Genomic DNA, 22,312 nt, shown 5'->3' on the forward strand with positions numbered 1-22,312 from the left:
TTTATGTTTATCTATTTTTGAGAGAGAGAGAGGGACAGAGCATGAGCAAGGGAGGGGCAGAGAGAGAGGGAGACACAGAATCTGAAGCAGGCTCCAGGCTCCGAGCTGTCAGCACAGAGCCTCATGTGGGGCTCGAACTCACAGACAGCGAGATCATGACCTGAGCCGAAGTCGGACGCTTAACCAACTGAACTACCCAAGTACCTCCTTTGTGTTTCTAAATGCACCTGAGCTTAACCCAATCTGTCCCTCTTCCTCAGTTAATCTCTAATTGATGGAAGATGCTACCTACTGGTGATTATCTCTAGCCTGTTGGGAAAGTAACAGGCTGACCTGATGGTATAACTTCACCTTAACCCTCATAGTTCAAGAGGTCAAGGAAGCAAAGGTTGGTCTGAGTGCTGTGCAACTGTCAGCAAGGATTAAAGGGAGTGACTCATTCTTCCTTCACACTTTACCCTTTGCCATTTCCCTGGCAGCTGAATCTTTTCAGAAAATGGTGCCTTGGAGAGGAAATACAGGAGACAGAAGAGAAGAGGAGAGAAAATATTAGCCCTGATGTTTTGTAGCTCTTCATCCCATACACTGCAGTGTCAAATGTTCCTTTTCTCTCCCCGATATTACTGTTTTCTATCAAAAAGGTTGATTCCATTAAATGATTCAATAAATAAAGGAAACCCTTTATTTAAAAATAATCTCTAAAAGGAAGAGATATATGCTAACGCTAGAAGATTAGAAACAGGGCTTAGGAACAAGAACATCATGGATATGGCAGGAGCGCTATCCCCATTTCCTGATGAAAGAGCCAAAGAAGTAGCAATGCCCTCAGTAAGATATATGAATGTTGGCCAAATGCAGCTGTTTGATAGATTCTCAGATTTAACCACACCTTCCTAAAAAAAAAAAAAACAAAACAACTAAAATATCTGATATGGTTTATAACATAAATACCTTGTCTGTACAGCCTTGAGAAAACAGTTACCTGAAGTTACACATACGGGTTTATAAACACAAAGTGGTATTCATAATTGCAGCCTTTGCTAATTCATCTCACTGACTTGTAGAATGATAGAGCTGGGAGGGACCTTCCCGATCACTTCATCACCTATTCAGTCTCCTCATTTCACAGATGAATAAACAGAGGCCCAGAAAGGTTATGTGATTTGTCTGAACACACAGAGTTAAGAAATGACTGAGCTAGAATCGGAACCTGGGTGATTTGGCTTCAAATCCAGTGTTCTTCCTACTGCACTACATACCACAATTTACCAAACAAAATTTCCCCCAGTTATTCAGGGCCTTGAAGTTGCTGCCTCAGCTCAAATCAAGAGCTAACTCTACTGGGTTTCCTGATTCCAGCATAGAGAGAAAATGATGGTTCAGAAGATGAGAGAAATCAGCACCTACAAGCATCTCTCATGAGTCTGGAAATGAAGGAGTGGAAATCCTCCGGTCACAAGGGTAACAAATGGAACAGATCCCTGATGTAATAAGTAGAGTGGAATGGAAGTGAACACAGGAAATGTGTTTTCTTAAACCCATGAAGATAACAAAGCAACTTTTATTATATTTTTTATTATATTAAGTAGGGTTTTGGCTCAACTATTGCTGTACGGCAGCTATACTAAGCACCTTCTCTCATATTTTAGTTCTTTTAGACCAAAACGCATTGACTATAATTGGATTGAAATTGCATCACTTCACATTTTTTCCTTGCCCATTTTTCTCCATGTCCCTCTCCACATCAAGTACGGCCATTTCTAGAGTCAAAACTTTTCCCAAAATAAATTACAAGGTAAATTACACTCATAGAATAACAACTATACTCTCCCTTTGTTCTGACTCCAGTCAGAACTTCTTCACAGGAGTCAAGCTCAAAAGATATATGAGCAATGTCTTAAGATTGCGCCGTGGAATCACAATTGATCCACTGCTCCTAAACTCCACATGGAAGTCACTACATGCCCCTTGACATTTCTCACCAGGGAGGGGGGAAATGGTAATGGGGGTGGGGGGGGGATGTGTCTTTCTAAACTGAAATGCACCAACTTTAGTCTGACACAATTCTTAAAGTGATTAAAAGGATACAAAAACTTCTCAGCTAATCAAAATAAAATAAAGAAGGCATAAGTACCTAAATAAGCATAAATACAAAGCTAGGTAATTTTGAAACACATTAGTTCTTTCAATAAATCTCTATAATTCACATAAAATATCTGCCTGTAAAAAAATGACCTAGACCATAATAAAATTTAACCAGATTTAAAAACCAGGTAGGTACGTAATATCTGTAAAAGCTATTGGGAAGATTAAGCACAAAAGAACTGTAGTGAGAAATCAATAGCAGCAAGTAGCTTTGGAAAAACAGAATGACAGTCCTCTAAAATTTTACTGGTGTTGAGGGAGGTCTATTTTCGTGTGACAACTATTTTTGTTCAGTATCACTGAATTTCAATTTATAGCAAAACTGATACATTCAATTCAGCTGCCCTCTTCACAAATACAAATCTATTTTAAATACCATGGTCACATTTATGTAAACATCTGGGAGAGTTGGGCAAAACATCTCTGCTGTTCAGCAGTCCTAACACTTTAATGAACATAATTATTTTTTAGCCATCTCATTCTGCTCCATTGTTTGACAATGTGAAAACCAATGGCATAAAAATTAACTCCTGTAAGACAAATGATTGAATCCAGCCTAGTTATTTAAATCCATGTTGTCCCAACCACATTCTCTTAAAGCCAGTCCTCAATCAAATTCAAGAAAGAATGGCAGTAAGTTTTAGAGCATGAAAAAAAGTTTGGGCACGATTACAGAACCAACTTGTAAAATATAACTACAAAAGGTTACAGAAATGCTATTTCAAACATCTCACTGGTGTCAATTGCACAAACTTTGTCATGCAACATATGTCATTCGGAATGAAGAGGAAGGAACAGCATTTTTAACACCAACTCCATTTAGGAAATTGGCTATCAAATACTTCCATCTTCAGGAGTTAAGATTATTCAGTTAAAATATCTTATTCTATTTGCCCTAGGTATCAAAATGAAGCATGAAGAATAAAAGTGTACAATGGAAAACCAATTACCTTATTTTAACAGAGATTAAGCTAGGAAGGGCCTGTGTAATATATAAGCATCCTACGTTATCTCATTTAAACTATCTGCTAACAACAGCAGGAAAAAAAGGGTTGTATTCTTACCAATGAATTTCTGAGGCATTGAGCTTTTTCGTTTTGCCACATTGCTTGCTAATCTGTCCAGAACGAGAGCTCTTTCACTTCCCATCTCTGCTTTGATGTGTCTTGCCTCCGCACTTGCTGGTTTGGAAAAATGTAAAAAGAAGAGGGAAAAGAACACGGTGGTAAATGAGGGAGAAAAGGAAATAAACTGGAAGGAAAAGTATCAGACATCTGATACACACTCTGTTGTTACCTGTTATTACTGCTCAGATTCTTGCCCGGGGTACCTGCTGTGGTCAGTGAAGCCAGCACCGGGGCACGTTCAAATCTTGCAGTCTTATGCTGAGATGGGAAAGCCCGACCCATCCCCAACCAGTATCTTCATTAGCAAGAGGAAGTATTAAATAAACAGCCTGGACGTGGTTGGTTGCAAAAAGATAGATAGATGGAGATCTTCTAACCCCCGATCAGCCTTCTTTCTGATTCTGAGTAACTGCGTGTGACACCTGCAGACTGATATAATTCTTCTAAACAACTTAAAAAAAAAAAAAAGTATGGTGCCCCAGATTTACTGTTCTGTTTATGTTAATAGCACTTTTGAAAATAGATACACTTACCCAGACAGCAAGAAATCTACTCAGTGATTTGTGTATTGTAATTCTGAGTGGTTTTCTTTTTTCTTTCCTTTCCTTTTCTTTTTTTCCAGCATGTTCCTTTCAGTTCCTATCTCTTAAATTCTATTTCTCTGGGCTCTACATTATCTGTTTCATATGCTCCTCACATTTCAAAATTGTCTCAGAATTTCCCTGAGCAACACTTCTGTCTTGAAATTAAAGAGCAATTTGTATAATGCATCTTTATTATATTTCTAATGAACAATGTAAATAAAAACTGCCTAAGAATATGGTCTAGTTGTTAATCCACGAATAGACCCCTAAATGGTGTAGGCCTGTGGTTCTCAGACCTGCCTGAACATTAGAATCAGCTGAAGAGAATGTAGGAAACACCTATGCCCAGCTTCCCCTTCAGATCCTAAAATCAGGATCTCTGGTGTAGGCACCTAGGCAACAGTATTTTTAAAGCTCTTCAGATGATTTTAAAATTCAGCCAGAATTGAAAACCATTAGAATATATAGATAGTACTAACATCTAATCGATTAAATAGTAAATTGGAATAAGTATAGTATAATTTGCCCTGGTATAGCAGGTAGTACTCAATAACGTTCTGTATCTAAAGTTCAAAGAGATACCAGCTGATTGAGATGTAAGGCTTTACACTTTAGCAAACGATGCTAGCCCAAGCTACAGATCAGAAAACTTTTCTGTAAAGGGCCAGATAGTAAATATTTTCAACTTTGTGGGACACATCTAGTCTCTGTTCCATATTCTTTGATTTTTCCTCCAACCCATCACCCTTTAAAAATGTAAAAACCTCGTACACAAATAGTCTGCTGGCTACATTTGGCTCATGGGGCACAGTTTGTTCACTCCTGTCCTCCATAATCATATTGTGTTACTACAAACATTCCTCTCTGTTTTATCATAAGCATTTCAGGAGGTCCAAACTAAAATGATGTATCCATACATTTCTAATGTCTCTAAGGAAGAAGAAATTGAAATTAGTTTAAGAGACTAGAGTAAAAAGCAAGTGATGGCCGCAGAATGGATTTTTTTCTTCTCAAATATATGCACAGATTTAGGGATGGTCAGTGCTCATTCCGTAGTTGAAGAGTTTGCTGTGTGAACAGATTCTAATATACAGAAATAATGTCACAAATTCCATGGTCTCTCAGACATTCAGTACCACAAATTGGTATGCCCAGAGAGAAGAAAATTGGCCACCTCTGCAAGTAAACAAAAGAGAAAAACCTCCAGGGCAGGACTGTCAATTATGGTCAGGGCAAGAAAACCAAAGTCAAATTAGAAAAAGAGAATTCAAAATACCAAATATGTTTCATTGTATTATTAGCGTGTCTTAGTTTTTGGTTGCCGGTCGTTACACAATAAATTATAAAGCTCACGGTTTTTAAAATTCAGGAATAAAATGGAATCTGGCTCCAAAAAGGATTAAGAGAAGAGGATGATAACCATACTTACTAGACTTCGTGAGTTTCTTGTCAAATATAATTATATGCTCCAAAGAAATAAGTCCCAGTCTCTGGTTTAAGCTATTAACAATACTCTATGTGTCAATGAAAACAGTAAGGGTCGGAATAAGGGGCCTGGGCAGCTTTGGGGCTGGTGGTAAAGCACTGTCACTTTGGCTGGCTGGCCATTGTAAATAATGGGTACTTTAGCAACAGGACACGTTGCTATTGAGTGAAGTGGGTCAAATTCTGTCCAGCACAGGGACAGGTTTAAATGACCAAACAGGAAACTATTATATATATTATTTCCTTTCACACAAACCACCACCAGATGTGGCACTACCCCGAGCCCCAAGAGCAAAGAGATGAAAGACAAAGGCCCGGGATTTGAAATCAGTTCCTGAGGCTGTTATAAGGAGGCTTTTTCTTAGAAACAGCTAAGGGTGCTTTGGGAACATTCATTGTGGTTTGAGCAACTTTGGGAGGATTAAATCCACACCCTGCCCTCTCCCTACCCCCAACTGTGTATTATTATCAGAAAGATTTAAAGCGAAAGGAGAGTAAAAAACAGTCCTGTGGGAATTTTTAATTCCATCCCCATTTTACCCCTGTTTGTATTGGTATCTTCAGTCACTCTTCTAATGGGCCAATCATCTCCCAGAGATCTTGTGCCTTCAGCCCCAGGACTCACCCCAAGCATTATGTTGCCAGCCTAGTTTTCCCATTGAGCTCTCAGTAGTCACTGTCTACATTTTACCAAGTCACTATCAATTACCACAAGCAGCTTTCTGAGGACACATACTCAATATCTTCTATATTTGGGAGGATGCTAGAGCGGGGATACATGACCTAAATAATGTAATGAGGGCATGTCACTAAATGGCAACCTTCCGAGATAACATCATCTTTTATCCCTGGTTACTCACCAAGCTCCTCTTGACAGTCATTTCTAGATAAATCTTACTCTGTAAACCAGTGGCCAAATGCCTGACATTTAAAAAGATAACATTCTGAAGTGTGTGGATGGACAGATAATTGGGGACATGGGTGGAGACTTTCCCATTCCCACAATAGAGTGAAAGAAATCCTCTGAAGCGAATCGAGAGGGCTTCTGTCCCCCTAAGCCCCTCTCTGGCTTGTTCACTCAAAATAGCAACTCCAAGATCCCAACCATCACTGGACATGTGAACACGCTCTAGAGATTATGTTCATCTTTACTGAGTTAACCATTGTCAAATCGGCAAGTTAGGCAAAGGCTAACACTTCAATTGAACGTGCTGCACTCTTTCTTCCCAAACTGCAGGTCTTTTGCCTTGCAGTTATCGGTCAGCTGCTGTCTGCTCTTTAATACACAAAGAAATGCTCTGCAGAGGATCTCTTTGGGATTACGAGGAGTTTAGGCAGTACACTGAAAAGCAAACAAAGAGGACCACTGGCTTTTGGTCCTCTGCTTCAACTTGAAGACCCAACTGTCTACTTATAGAGTCTAGACTTGTTATCTTGCCACATCATGTCTCAAAAATGTAAGTGGAGGGAAACCAGTTTGGCAAGATAGTAAGGGGACAAGATAATGGGTTTAAATGATGAAATAGGAAATCCGTTCCTGGGTGGTGTTTGGCAGTTTAATGTTGCAAGGGGTGGGTGCGGGGAATAAGGGATAGTGGCAAAAAGCAATTTACACACTTGGTTCATGAGTGAGCATAGGGGTAGGACTATAATTCTGGATCAATTCCCCTTCATGTCACTTGCCTACTACATAGTGGCTATACCAATTTTCATTAGCAAAATGATTTTAAAGACATGTTGAAAAAAATATTAAAACTAATATGAAGTCATAATTACAGAACAGGTTTCTACCTTTAATCGCCACACAAGTCTTAATTGTCTGTCTTTCAGTTAACTATTTCCATGATGCAATTTCTATCTCAAAGTGGTTGCAGATTTAACTGTGTAATTGGTTGTGTTTTTGTGTTTGTTCCAAATCTGTCATTTGATCTTGAAGTGTTAAATGGAACTCAAATAAGAGGCATTGCTTCCTGTCTCTTCTCTGGTGTGGTCAGTAAGTGGCTAATGGACAGTGGAACAAAGGGGTGTTATTGTGTAACGAGAATTGTCTAACAAAAGATTGCTATCAAAGACTGAGGCAGGTTCTAACAAAAAAAGCTACATAAAATTGTTGCCTTTTTGAGCAAGTAGAATGAATACTACCTGTGAGATAGTATCACTTTTTAAGAAGAAAAATCAGTTGGGAAAATCAACTTTTAAAACATTTAAACTTTTTCTTTGGTCTGCTCCTTGAGAAAAATATAAGTTTATTCTACAATTCTCATGTTTGTATTGGCTCAGCTGAAACAATGAGAGTGAGGATAAAAGGTTGTGACTCCCAGATTCATAAATAAATATAATTATTCAATTACTTTAAAAATCTTGTTATTGCTAGAACTCATTGTCATACAAAAATATGTCCTGCTCCAAGTACTCATAATCTGTGTGAAATGAGGCTAAATGAATCTCTATGCCAGCTGTTAGTCCCTTTCTGGGATAAGAATCAAGCTAATGAGAAAATGAAATCCGTGTTCTTCTCTATTTTTTTCATATACATTCCATTAAGACAGCAGAATTGGATTATCTTGATGATGTCACTCATGAGGTCTGGAGTAAACACTTGGCCTGAAGTAGCTGTATCACATGTACCTCCCTTAGACCTTTGTATTATATTAATAGATCAAATGCCCATTGCCTTGTTGGATTGTGATTTCTCCAAGGATAGGGGCTAAACTTTCATTCATTTTTACAAACAACTCTGCCACAGCTCTGGCACCTAGAGAATCTAACAAATGCTATCTGAGTAATAATAATAACAATAATAATAATAATAATAATAAAAAGAGGCCAGAAGTCCTATTTCCCAACACAACATTCTTTTGCAAACTGGTCTCCAGTCCAAGGTCTTTTTATCTGTTCTGCTTCCATAAAGACCTGCTTCCTGATGGGAGCAGGTCTGTCTCAAAGCTTGGGTCTTAGACTAGGCTGCACTTCAATTTACACTAAGCACTTAATGGGGGCGCCTGGGTGGTTCAATAGGTTAAGCATCCAACTCTTGATTTTGGCTCAGGTCATGATCTCACGGTTCATGAGATCAAGCCCTGCATTGGGCTCTGTGCTGATAGTGTGGAGCCTGCTTAGGATTCTCTACCTCTCTCTCTGTTCCTCCCCCACTCACACTCTCTTTTGCTCTCAAAATAAATAAATAAATAAATAAAAAATAAGTACTTGATGAATAAATGCTATACCCACAGTAGCACATTACTACTATCATTACTTTAAAAACTAGGGATGAAGGGATAAGATATACCACTGGTGATACTATGTTGGTTAGGCTCAGAATGGAACATGATATCCAGACCGGGACTCCCAATTTTAAGAAGGAAACAAAAATGGAAACCATATAGGAAGCAGTGGCAGTAATTAAAGTTTGGTATGGCACCTGGGTGGCTCAGTCAGTTAAGCATCCAACTCTTGATTTCAGCTCAGGTCATGATCTCACGGTCATGGGATGCCAAGCATAGAGCCTGCTTAAGATTCTCTCTCTCTCTCTCTCTCTCTCTCTCTCACACACACACACACACACATTCTCTCAGGGTGCCTGGGTGGTTTAGTAGGTTAAGCGTCCGACTTCGGCTCAGGTCATGATCTTGCAGTCTGTGAATTCAAGCCCCACGTCAGGCTCTTGTGCTGACGGCTCAGAGCCTGGAGCCTGCTTCAGATTCTGTGTCTCCCTCTCTCCCCCCCCCCCCCCCCCCCCCGCTCATGCTCTTTCTCTCTCTCTCTCTCAAAAATAAATAAACATAAAAAAATTTTTTTTAAAGATTCTCTCTCTCCGTCTGTCCCTTCCCCCCTTGTACTCTCTCTCTCAACACCACCCCCCCCAAAAAAGATTGGCTTGTATGGATAAACATTCTTTATGTTTTTGGGGGCACCTGGCTGGCTCACTCAGAAGAGCCCATGACCCTTGGTCTTAGGGTCATGGATTTGAGGCCCATGTTGGGTGTAGAGATTACTAAAAAAAAAATAAATAAACTTAAAAAAATAAATTTTTTTTAATGTTTACATTTTGGAATTCAGGAAAAATCATGGGAACTATTTGAAATATAAAAGAGAATAATATATTGACTGACATGCAGTATTTATTATACTTGATTAAACTGACTTGAAACATTTTGTAACATGAAACCACCATTACAACATACTTGTTTTAAACAACAACAACAAAAATTAAAACTTGCTGACTCAGTTAACCCTTTATTTATTTGTTTATTTTTACTGAAACTTAAAGTATGTTGCATGCATCCATCAAACCACCCTATGAAATGCAAATTAACTCAACTTCTGTATTTCAGCATTTCCTGAATCACCTTAAGCCACTGAAGACAGCTAAAATATTTCTTTGATACTTTCCTAATTTGAAATTCCTAAAAATGATTGTGGATATGGGAAATGAGATGGTAACCTTACTTTAAAATCCATAATTTTGAACTTGCTACTCATAGGGGATAGTGTACTGACTTTTCCCCTACTTCCAAGAGAATCAAGACATACATACATGCATATGTGTGTGTCTACTCATATGTGTGTTACCATATTTCTTTCACTAACCAGATAATGTATAATCTTAAAAAATAGCTAATCAAGCCATATTTTCCCAAAGTGGAAAAAAAAACAAATGTCTATTAACTGATAAATAGATTTGTATTTTAAATGCAGTAAATCCATATAACGGAATATTATTTGGCCATAAAAAAGGAATGAAGTGCTGATACATGCTAAACATGGATGAGCCCTGAAAACATTATGCTAAGTGAAAGAAGCTAGACATAAAAGGCCATGTATTATATGATTCTAATTATGTGAAATATTCAGAATAGGCAAACCCATAAAGACAGAAAGTAGATCAGTGGGTGCCAGGGGCTAAAGAGAGGGGGAAGAGGGAATGACTGCTAATGGGTACAAGGTTTCTTTTGAGAGTGATGAAAATGTTATGGAATTAGTGGTGATGGTTGTATAACTTTGTGAATATGTTAAAAACTACTGAATTGCACACTTTAATTTTTTAATGTTTATTTATATTTAAGAGAAAGAGAGAGAGAGAGAGTGAGTGAGTGTGTGTGTGTGTGTGTGTGTGTGCGCGCGCAGGGGGTAGGAGGGGCAGAGAGACGGAGACAGAATCCAAAGCAGGCTCCAGGCTCTGAGCTGTCAGCACAGAGCCTGATATGGGGCTTGAACTCACAAGCTGTGAGATCATGACCTGAGCTGAAGTCAGATGCTTACCTGACTGAGCCACCCAGGCGCCCCTGAATTGTACACTTTAAAAGGTGACTTTTATGGTAAGTGAATTATATTGCAATGAATTTTTGAAAATAAAAAATATACTTAACCATGGGAACATGAAAAGTTCTAGTGATTTTTAAGCAAGTCACTGAATTTTTGATGAGTTTCAATATCCTCATGTCTAAAATGAGATGGTAGGACTAGATGCTCTCTTTAACCTTCTAGCTTTAAATACAATAATTCTATTTGGAATACAATTGATGTTGATAACTTGGGAATGTCTCACAGTTAAGAGTACTGTCTGTTGCAAACATTTCTCTTTAGAAATAAGGAGGAAATCCAACTCCTTGATAAAACCAAAGATGCCATCAGGATAAAAAGCAGAAGCGTGCAAACCAACGGAATTCAGTTGGCCAGTTCCTAACACTGTAAAATAGGCTTTATCTAAAACAAAAGTTTCCTCTCACTCAAAATAGGTACAGCTAAGCTACTTATGATTTCCACTCCATTTCCCATTATTTCTGTCATACTTTTGTAATCTTTCTGCTTTAGAACCTTCAAACCACTCAACTGCACCTACTGCTGTCAAACAGCAAATCCCCTCAGGGTTTGATACTCTGAATATGCAACCGGTTCAAGTAATTGAATGAAAATGTCAGACAACCCAAGCTGCAGAACCAGGATGATGGTCAACTGGATGGGACAAAGGACAACTGCAGAGATGTGACACAAAGAAGTTTCATGCTATTTCAACTGAAGAATGAAAAGGAAATAAAACCATAATTGATATATGGAAAGGCATCTAGTATTTCAACCAATTTCTCCTAGGCATATAATTCAAAACACTAAATAAAATGTGAAACTCCCAAAGGCAAAGATAAGCATCACAGTAAATCATAGGAGTAGACAAATATATGATTTTGGGGCCTTGGACAAAGAAAATCCTTGTAGTTTTAACTGACTCTGCCCTAGCCACTCCTCAACCCACTCTACTCTCAATTGCTTTTTCAGTTAATGGCAACTGCATTCTTTTTTTTTTAATGTTTATTTATTTTTGAGAGAGAGAGAGAGGCAGAACATGAGTGGGGTAAGGGCAGGCTCCAGGCTCTGAGCTGTCAGCACAGAGCCTGACACAGGGCTTGAATCTATGAACTGCGAGACCATGACCTGAGCTGAAGTTGGACACTTAACCAGCTGAGCCACCCAGGTGCCCCATGCAACTGCATTCTTCATCACATCCCACATCAATCTGTTAGGAAATCCTGTTGGCTCCACCTTTAAAGTATATATAGAATTAGAACATTTCTCACCACCTCTACCACTACCAAGACACAATTTTCTCCTGCTTGAATTATTACGATGGCTTCCTAACTGGACTCTCAAACAATTCCCAATTTTGCTGCAAATACAATCTATTCTCAATAGCAAGTAGAGTGATTTTTTTTTTAATGAGAAAAGTGTCACCGTTCATTTCAAAATGTTTTGAAGATCTTCAATTTCATTCAGAGTAAAAGTCAGCCTTTATAGTAGCCCACAAGGCTTGATAAGATCTGGTTTCCCCTTTCCTTTCTGGCCACATGTTCTATTACCCACTCTGCTCCAGAGACACAGGACTATTTATACTTTGTCAAACTCAAGCCCCAGAGCCTTTGCACTTGCTATTTCCTCCTTATCTGCAGGGCTTTCTCTTTGTCCCTTTAAGCCTGTTAAAATGTCAGCTCCCTGACTCAGGTTCTGCCCCCAGTAGCTGCTCCATTTTTCTTCTTCTTTTCTTTTCTTTTTTCTTCTTTCCCTTTCCTTTCCTTTCCTTTTCTTCCATCCTTTCTTTTTTAAAGTTTATTTATTTATTTTGGGAGAGGGAGTATGAGCAGAGGAGGGGCAGAGAGAGGGGGGAAGAGAGAATCCCAAGCAGGCTCTGTGCTGTGGAGCTCATTCCCAAGAACCATGAGACCATGACCTGAGCTGAAGTCAAGAGTTGGATGCCTAGTCTACTGAGCCACCTAGGTACCTCCTTGCTTCATTTTTCTTCATAATACTTAACTATCTTCTAAGAAACTGTATATGTTACTTATTTGCTTTGCTTATGGTCTGCCTTTCTCCACTGAAATATAAACTGTGAGGGCAGATGTTTGTTTGTTTGTTTGTTTTACTTACTACTATATCCCACCACCTAGAAGAGCAGATGCTCACTACATGCAGATAGATCGAGTGTTGCATGAACTCACCAGTCTCACCCAGGTCCGTGCTCTGAAGAAATGTACGGCAGCGCTCCTTGTGCTCCTCAAGGGAACTTCTCTGCTTGTAGCTCCTTCCACAAAACTCACACTTATAGGGTTTCTCGACTATAAGGAGAGCACAAGGGACACTCAGTGACCCTCACGGTTACAGAATAAATGATGTCTTGGGGTCCTATGCAAACTATCCTTTAGGAATGAGACTGCTGAGAGAAGCCAGGGTATTTGGATATTTTTGCATCTATAGTACTTTTAAATTTAATAAACTAAAATCAGGTTATGGTCACATTAGAGTTTTCTTCGGAAGGACAGCCTCCTTTCACAAATGAAAGGATTTGGATATAATGACTATCGCTGAGCATGGTGTTTTGGCTCCAGATCCAATCTTGTTTCTTTAGGAAAATATATAGGGCCTTTTTATTCTTCAAGGAGGTTTGTGTGGCTTAAAAATGAAACAGAAAGAGATTCCTTATTTTGTGACATCCATCTGGCTTGTAAGTAAAGAATGCTGGGAGTTAGCCATTCAGCCAGTTGATGGCCTTTTCAGAGCATTGACATATTTGGATAAATTTAGCTTATCCTTGCCAAGTGGCTATAGTGAAATCTGGGCTAAATCAATAAAAACTGAGCTAACTGAAGATATTTTTGAATAATAGAAATAAGAATGAATTACAAAAATGACTTTATCTTAATTCCTGAGATAAAGCAAAATTTCCTCAACAATTCAAGCCACCTTTGTCCTCCCAACTCCTCCAAGTGCTTTATTGCTTAAAATATGTAAGTAATAATTTCAACTGTGCAGGGCTGGTTTTTCTGATTTGTGGATAAAGTGTACCCTAAGAATTTGTCAGAGTTTTAGGAACTGAGACTTTTATTTTTTAATCTTCTTGCTCTGTTTAAAACAGAGTCTTTGGGACATAAAGCACTAAACAATCCTTCTGGAATCCCAAATTAAAATGAACGCAGGTTTGCTAGGGCTAAAAATGTTTTAAGTGTTCTGCATAAATTGGGGTCCTCTAGAATCTATCTCAAAAATGACCACTGTATTTGGATCTTACTTGAAAAAAGCAATAGACAAGACTGTTCTAATTTTTTGGATTAAACTCATCTTTAATTCATTACTTTGAATGATGAGCTGTAAATGAAACCTTTCTTTTGCCACTTAATACCTCTCATGGTGGGTTTCGCTGGGGCTGATTTGTTTAATCCTTAGTCTCTGAATTGTGACCAGTTGTGGGTTTGGGGCTGGGTTTTAGTCAAAGCAGTACGTGGATTGACATAAAAACAAACTTTTTTTTTTTTCAATTAAAAGTTTGCCAGATAACATCAAGAACATGAGGTCCCAAATTTGAAAATAAACTCAGTTTTAGTTTTCTAGGAGGGAAATTCTAAATGTTGAAAAAAAAATTTATTATCTTGCTTGGTTAAAATAAAATGTGAAAACATTAAGATAGAACATAGTTATTTGTTTTTTTTTAATTCTGCTCATCTTCTAGAGATTAAAAATAAATAGGCTGATCAAGAAAAAAGTCAGGTTTAAGAAATTTACCCCATGTACACCTAAAACTAATACAATGTCACATTGTCAGTTATATCCCAATTAAAAATTTTTTAGCTCAGAATGGCCAAAAGAAACCATCTGACAATTAATTACACTCAGTTTGCAAACTGTACATCATTTGCTTGTCCAGACTTCTGAATGAAAAGTGTGTGCATGTGTTTCTTAGGAAAATAATCTCTTAATAAAGTTTACCATAAGAAAATACCAATGACTATAATTTTTTCACAAAATTTTAAAAGGCATTTTTATAGGGCAGGCTCTTCCTGTCTGACTGTGTTGTTCTCTAAGGGAACAAGGATGGTGAGGAGATGATCATCTCCATTGAGCCAGACGGAGAGCAATTAATGCCTTAATGGAAGTGTAATTAGCCCTAGAGGTCTCTGCTGTTGTAACCCTTCAGAACAGGAATGACGGATTAAAACCTCCATACTTAACTCTTTCTAGTTTCCTCAATGGGCACTAAGAAACACAAATTTACTAGATATGGAATGCTCATTGCTCTCACTTACCAGAGTGTGTCCTAAGGTGACCTGTGAGTGCGTCTCTTCTCTGGCATGCGTAGTTGCAGAGGTGACACTTAAAAGGTTTTTCCCCTGTGTGCAGTTTAATGTGGCGGAGGAGGTTACCTTTCTGAGTAAAAGATGCCCCACACTGATTACACTGGAATGGGCGTTCACCTTTAAAAAGGACAAAAAGGAGACTTCTGATCACCCAGCAAGTGGCAAAGCATATGCACAGATTAGACGCCTATGGCAAAAGCTCATCTTTTAGACAATATCTGTTCATATCACATTGGGATCAGCTGGGAACTATATTTCAAGGCAAGCATACAACTTACTTCTAGAATTTTCTCTGTAGAAGAGAAAAAGCATTCATCTAGTAAGGCTATTTTAGGTATCGTCTTGGATCAGAGTGGGGGGGGTGGGGAGGGGGAGAAAGAGCTCTAGAAGTGCTTTCTAGATGTAAATTTGTAACATTACTTAGCATTCTGTTTGAATATAATCTCAATCTGAAAAAAAGAATCACATACTCAAACTCTAATAAGGTATTGAGGGCCATAAATACCTCTTTTTTAAAATTTCATATCAAATGTCAGATGGAATCTATTGGGCTCAATGGGACTGTTGTGTTTGTATGCAGTTCTATAGACTGGCTGTTTATTTGTCTGAAGATAAAAATTTTAAACTGATAATAAAAACTATATCCTTTCATCTATCAAATTTGAACCCGATATAATAAGGAGGTCTGCTTTTCAAAAAGTTATGCAAAAATGTATGAAAGATGCTTAAGAAGCATATCACAAAATTCAACTCCTACTTATTAGCTGAAGAAAAATATTTGGCTGACCTAGAACACTGTGCTTACTATAGTGTTTTTATTCATGGCATATGCAATGTTTGCCAAATGCATAGTAAAGCAGGAATGAAAATCACTGGGTAAATGAAAATGCAGAGAGGGGGAGGTACATCAGTATTATAGCAAAAATCAATGAAAGTAATCAAAAGTCCCAAATTCCACCATTTCATTTCTCACATGGCTGCATTAGGACAGTTTTCAGAAGAATGGATGAAGGAAACTTATTTACCAGTATGGCTCCGCTTATGAACCATTAAGACATTGAAGCTAATGCAGGAGAGTCCACACACATCGCAGTTCATCTTGCCACTGGTTGGCCTGCTACTATCATACGAGACAACATGTCTTTCCAACTTAATGTTTTCATATTCATTATATTCTCTCGAAAAGCTGTATGGAATTTCAGGCTCTTCTGCATTTCCCATGGGCTCTGGCTTTAAAATATTCTCATCCCTTTCACTGTATTCATCTTTCACTTTCATTGAATCATCTGCAGGCAGGAAAATGCAAGGAATGAACAATGATTGTATTTGGAGCTATCAAAGCAGCTCAAAGAGAGAGACCCACAACTGACAATCAAATACCAAATGAAGTTAACATAATATTGTACATCTACAAAATAAGAAAGCACTATTAGGATGATCACTCATTATCTGAATTCAGAACCACAGTCAGGGGGAAACACACACACACACACACACACACACACACACACGTGACAATAACTTGCACCATCCAGAAAATGAGACAGAATAGATTTAGCTGTCACTGCTCAAAGCGACCATGAAAAAAACATTTTGAGCAACTCTTCTCCAGTACCGGGGGAGAAGAAAGGTTCTCAGATTTAGTACCTTTTTTGGTGGCCGCAGTTAAAAGGTAAGGTGATGGAGCTCTTTGGTTTCAAAAAGAAAATACTGTTTCAGTCCTTCAAATGCATTCAATTTAAGCCACTAAGAGTGAGAGTTGAATAGTTGTTATGGTTTTTCTGATTTTAAGCCATGCTTTGCCTTTTCCCCTTCCATGTATATGCACTGCTAAAAAGAGTCTTATCTCTCTGTTTCTCTTGGAACTGATAAAGAAACAACATTGAATATAGAGGAAGCTGGCAGTACTAGTGAAATACTGTTGAGAAAGATAAAAGGAGAAGTAATTCTTTAACATAATCTTCTAAGGAGTCACTTTCATTGACACAGGTAACTAGAGTTCAACCTAAACAAGGGGAAAGGCACCTGTACCCATGTTAGGGAGGATGAAACTCAAGATCCTGGAACTATATAGAACTGGAGAGGAGAGGAGGGACTGGCCCAAAAGAATTTGCTAACCAGGCAGTCTCTTAAAAAGAGTTGCCACACTCTTGAGTTGAAGAGCATAGAAGTGAAGAAGGCAAATATATGTAGTGACACTGATAACACCTAAATATTTGCCTGATATTAATCTTAATAAACATTTGCAAGGGACTTTTCATATATAAGATAAACTGCTTACTTTTCCCAACATTTGTTCTTAGAAATTGGAAGTTATGCTTCCTCATGAGGAATTATAAGTCAATGGAATTTTAGGGCTGGAAGGGAATTTAGGGATCATCTAATCCAACCCCCTTTTGTCCTTCAGATAAGGAAATCTGACACCAGAGATATTTTCAGTGATTTGTCCAAGGTTACACAGCCACTTAATAGCAGAGGTGTGATTAGAATGCTGAACGTGGATTTGACCTCACACACTAGATGTAGAAAGTCTAAGTGGCTTCTTACTAACATATTCCACTCTCTCATCAATGGTGAAGACATTAAAAACCAAAACACTCTGAAGAAAAGATATTTTAAAAAAACTGCATCCCTTCCAAAAAAACACCAGTGAGTGCAGAGCTCCTGTTGCCACACAGGAGGAAGTACAACTGCAGCTGTGCCTGGCTTGCTACCTTCAACTCGAGTTTCAATTTTCACTTCTATCAAGGTTACCTTTTATCTATATTAACTGTGTTTGCTTAATAGAGCAAGACAGGGCCTAACCACCAACCGAGGAGCCATTGCTGCAACACTGTTCCTCTGCTTCTCACCACAGTTCATGGTTCATAGCCTTTCACTCTTTGGTTAGAAGAGATGCAAGGCTATAGGATCAGTCAAACATTTTTCAAATTTGTCCATTCTGTACATCTGGGTCATACATGAATCCATATCCATTTCCACATGGAAAGAGGTTCATTCCCTTCTTTCTCTGGATAGGTCTTACCTGCTTTCAGATGGAATTGGTTTGCTCAAGTGGTTTTGCTTTTTAAAACAAAATTTTTTTTAAGAGAAGGATGCACCTGAGGCTTGTACCCTCCTCCCTTCCTCCATCACTCCAGCTGTGGGTGATATCCCACCAAAGCTTGAGTGCTCTTCAGTTTGCATGTAGGCGTTTAAAAGAACCTCAACGGAAAACTTCAGCTACTGAAAACCAAAAACAGCAGATAGGGGCCCGCAGAAAAAGATCCTTTTCATTTTGGTTATAAAATGTTAATATGAGCAAACTTGAGCCATTCCATGGTCAGTGACAGTTAAAAACTAGGAAGATAAATGTGTTGGGTCTTTCTGAAAATGGCAGGACAAAAGAGAGTTGCTACTTCCCTCAGGACTTTGGCTTTAATGGGCTTGATCTAGAACTCAATACCACACCAACCTGGCCCAAGAGAAAATCTTGGCTTTGGTCCCTTAGGATTTAGCTGTAGAACAAGGAAGATGGTATTTGAGACCCAGAGCCCTAAGGGAAAGCATAAGAGACTCATGGACAGAGTATTAGGGAAGTCCGTTGGACTTAATGGACCAAGAGTTCCTGGTACAGTTGTTGGTTTGCCTTGGAACTCGTACTTTGCTTTGCTTTTCCTTTTCTTTCTTTCTTTCTTTCTTTCTTTCTTTCTTTCTTTCTTTCTTTCTTTCTTTCTTTCTTTCTTTCTTTCAAGAGAGAACAAGCTGGGTAGGGGCAGAGAGACAGGATGAGAGAGAGAATCCCAAGCAGGTTCCACACTGTCAGTGCAGAGCCCGACACAGGGCTCAGTCTCATGAACCTGAGCCAAAATCAAGAGTCAGATGCTCAACCACTTTGAGCCACCCAGGCAGCCCAGGAGAGTTACTACTTTTAGATGAAAGACCTGAATGGCCTCTCTGCATGGTTACTGGGATCAACAATTCATCATGATTTACCATGTAAAGATACACAGAATTGAACATTAGAAAACATTAGTATCTAAGATATGAATGGGATTTCTGAGACATTATTGGGTTTAGAACCCAGCCTCCAAATACAGTCCACCAAAACGACTGGCACAGACACTTGTCTGCTCTAATGAAGAGATTCATTCCATCTCTTGGGAGGAAGATTTATTGCAGAAGAAAGGGGAGCATTCTGCTACTTAGTATCCTTTGAAAATATTAAAATCATGTCTAAAATCAAACTTGTCTAAAATCAATCATGTTTAAAATCATCTTTGAACCCAAGCTTGCTTCTAATTTATGACTTTGTTATATTTCCAAATGGCATCTTCCTTCTTCCAGTTTCCAAGTCTTAAAAATGGAATCCTTTTCCTTTCAGTCTCCACATCAATTCAGTCTGCAAGACCTATAGATTCTATGTCCTCAGGCTCTCTGGATGCTAATTCCTCTTTTCCATTCGCAGTGCAATTTAGTTTAGCCTCTCATCCTCTTTCAATACTCCTTTTTAGACAAATTTACTACAAAGTATGCTATGCTTTCTGCCTGTATATTCCCAAAATTGATGTAAAATTGCCTCTAACTGGGTTTCCGCTTCCATAATTCACTGAATCTACTCCCCTGAAGAGCATCAATAATGTCCTGATTCCTAAATCCACTGGCCTTTTGTGTGCCATTCTCCCAGCTTTTCTGTAGCCCTTGACACTATTGACCACCATTCATTCTTCTATACTATTTGTTCAGTGAAACCGTAACTTCTTTCCTTACCTTTCTGCTGTGTTTTTTTTCTAGCTCTTTTCCCTCCCTCTGCCTCATAAATACGGCCTATAATGTTGTTTTTTCTTCCCTCTACATCCCCTCCCCTGTGGCAATTTCATCTACTATTCAGGCTTCAACTAGTATTTTCTGTGATTAACTCCCAAATATATATATCTCCAGGTGTAATCTTTCTCCCCCCTTTCAGTCCTCTAATCTATAAGGCCTCCTAAGTATCTTTCCAGTTACTTAGGCTAGACTCCTTACAGACATCTTTCCTTCCTCTTGTTTGTACCCCACATTTAATCATCCCTTGGTTCTATTTTTGTATCCTCTCTCCAGTTCTGTTTCTCCTCCCCACTATTGTGCATTCCTAGTATCCTGAATCTCAGGAACTTAATGCTCTCCACTTTGTTCTCCTTGCCTCCTTTCTCTCTTCTTTCCAGTTCATCCTATACACTACCACCACACTATTCTTCCTCAACTATAGCTCTGGTCATATCATGGCCACGTGAAGATTCTTCAATACTATACTGCCAACAAAATAAAGTCCAAACTCAGAAAGAATTTAAAGGGGCTTTCAGTATCTGGCTCCACCCCGTCTTTGTAATGTTGATTTTGAATTCTCAGATATCTTTAACCAAACTAAACAACTTCTAAGTATTCTTGCTTTTATTATTTCCACTGCTTACATACAAGATCTTTCCCTAATGTTTTCACGGGTGGGTCCAAATCCTACAGATCCTTTAAAGCCAAAACTAGTATGCCATCTCCCCCCTGACACACACACACACACACACACACACACACACACACACACACACACACTGATCCTCACCCCACTCCCAGCTGCAAAAATAATATGTTCCTTCTTTCTCTGAATTATTTATAAATTTACTTCATCTCCCATGTGGTCATGTAAGCTATCTGAGGTCAGAAGTTACACAGGTTTGTTTTTTTTAACTCAGTATCCCCTGTGACACTGCTTAACTTGTATCTGTTGATACAAGACTGTGAGGTTTTAACATAGAAATTTTGGGGGTCTACTAATTTGATGTGGAGACTGGAAATATGCATTAAAAATATGCTCCGTAGGTAAATCTTTTTTTTAAAAGTTAATTTATTTTTTATTTTCAGAGAGAGAGAGTGCATGTGCAGCCCAACATGGGGTTCCATCTCATGAACAGGTCAGATCATGATCTAAGCCAAAATCAAAAGTCTGACTCCCAACCGACTGAGCCACCCAGGTGCCCCAGTAAATATCATCATCATTGTTATTATTATGATTATTATTTGAGAGAGAGAGAGAGAGCACCCACAAGATGGGGAGAGGGGCAGAGGGAAAGAGAGAGAATCTGAAGCAGGCTCCACACTCATCTTGGAGCCTGATGCAGGGTTTGATCCCATAACCCTGGGATCATGACCTGAGCTGAAATTGAGTCTAACGCTTAACCGACTGAATCACCCAGGCGCCCCTAGCTCTTTGGGTAGTAGATCTTGCATACAATGGAGTTTGAGAACTGCCACTCTCTAGTTTGACACAGTATTCTGCATAAAGTACATACATAATAAATACTTAGTACATGAATATACCACTGCATTAGCCTCCTAAATGGCCCACAGTATATGTGACCTCTATTTTATACTATATCTTATTTCCAGATTAATCAACCTGTAGCACTAAAAGTCTTTTTCAAAAACTTTCTATGATTTCATTCTACTTCTAGAACAAAGTCTAAACTCCTTAGCAAGACCATCAAGGGCCTATCCAGAACCTGCCCTGAGCCTTCCCAATCATCTCATTTCTCACTAGTCCTCTTGAATCAACACTTTTTCTAGACTAGAGCCTTGCTACTCAAAATGAAGTCCTTGGATCAGCAGTTCCAGCATCCCCAGGGAGCTTATTAGAAATGCAGACTCTCAGGTCTCACCCCAGACTTACTGGATCAAAATTTGCATTTTAACAAAACCCTCAAGGATTCCTATGCACATTAAAGTTTGAGAAGTATAGCAGCAACCTAATTGCAGTTTTCCAAGCCTCTTCTCTAGTCTTTTCCATACCTAACATGCCCTTCTCTGACATCAACGTTTGATTCAAACTTCCAGATGCTATTTAAATGCCATTTCTTCCATGCAGTCTTCCTTGATACTCTAAAGTAGAAAAAAATTCTCTTGTTTCTGTGCTTTCTCATATACCTACCTCACTCTCCCTTATATTTAGCATATCACTAAGCCTGTACAGATTCACCTTAATATAGGTGATATGTTCATAAAGTGTTGCATGTAAAACCAATAATATTGTTCCACTGATTTAAATTATACATCCAGAGATGTTTCTCTTCATTTTTCTATGATTTTCAGTTGTCAGTAACTGGCAACATGTGAACTGTTAGTGAAAGCAGAAAATCTTTAAAAAAATTTTTTTAATGTTTATTTATTTTTGAGAGAGAGAGAGAGAGAGAGAGAGAGAGAGTGAGTGGGGAGGAGCAGAGAGAGAGGGAGACACAGAATTCAAAGCAGGGTCCAGGCTCTAAGCTGTCAGCACAGAACCCGATGCGGGTTCTGAATCTATGAACTGCGAGATCATGACCTGAGCCAAAGTTGGATGCTTAACCAA

At 38.6% G+C, this 22,312-nt stretch overlaps 1 protein-coding gene across 3 annotated transcripts in view; it reads right to left on the minus strand.

Annotated features, from left to right (window-relative positions):
* IKZF3 (IKAROS family zinc finger 3) overlaps positions 1-22,312 on the minus strand; it is an 89,269-nt gene that overhangs the window by 11,887 nt on the left and 55,070 nt on the right. For 2 of the 3 annotated variants that reach the window (XM_030294678.1, XM_030294677.1), the window contains exons 4-7: positions 15,984-16,244; positions 14,908-15,075; positions 12,829-12,945; positions 3,210-3,326 (exon numbers count right to left, since the gene is read on the minus strand). In XM_030294678.1, coding sequence (XP_030150538.1) covers positions 3,210-3,326; positions 12,829-12,945; positions 14,908-15,075; positions 15,984-16,244 — 663 coding nt within the window. Of the gene's footprint in view, positions 1-3,209; positions 3,327-3,441; positions 3,727-12,828; positions 12,946-14,907; positions 15,076-15,983; positions 16,245-22,312 lie in introns of those variants that run through there. The other variant, XM_030294679.2, reaches the window with a different exon arrangement.

Source organism: Lynx canadensis, chromosome E1 (assembly GCF_007474595.2).
Source record: "Lynx canadensis isolate LIC74 chromosome E1, mLynCan4.pri.v2, whole genome shotgun sequence".
Classification (NCBI taxonomy): domain Eukaryota; kingdom Metazoa; phylum Chordata; class Mammalia; order Carnivora; family Felidae; genus Lynx; species Lynx canadensis.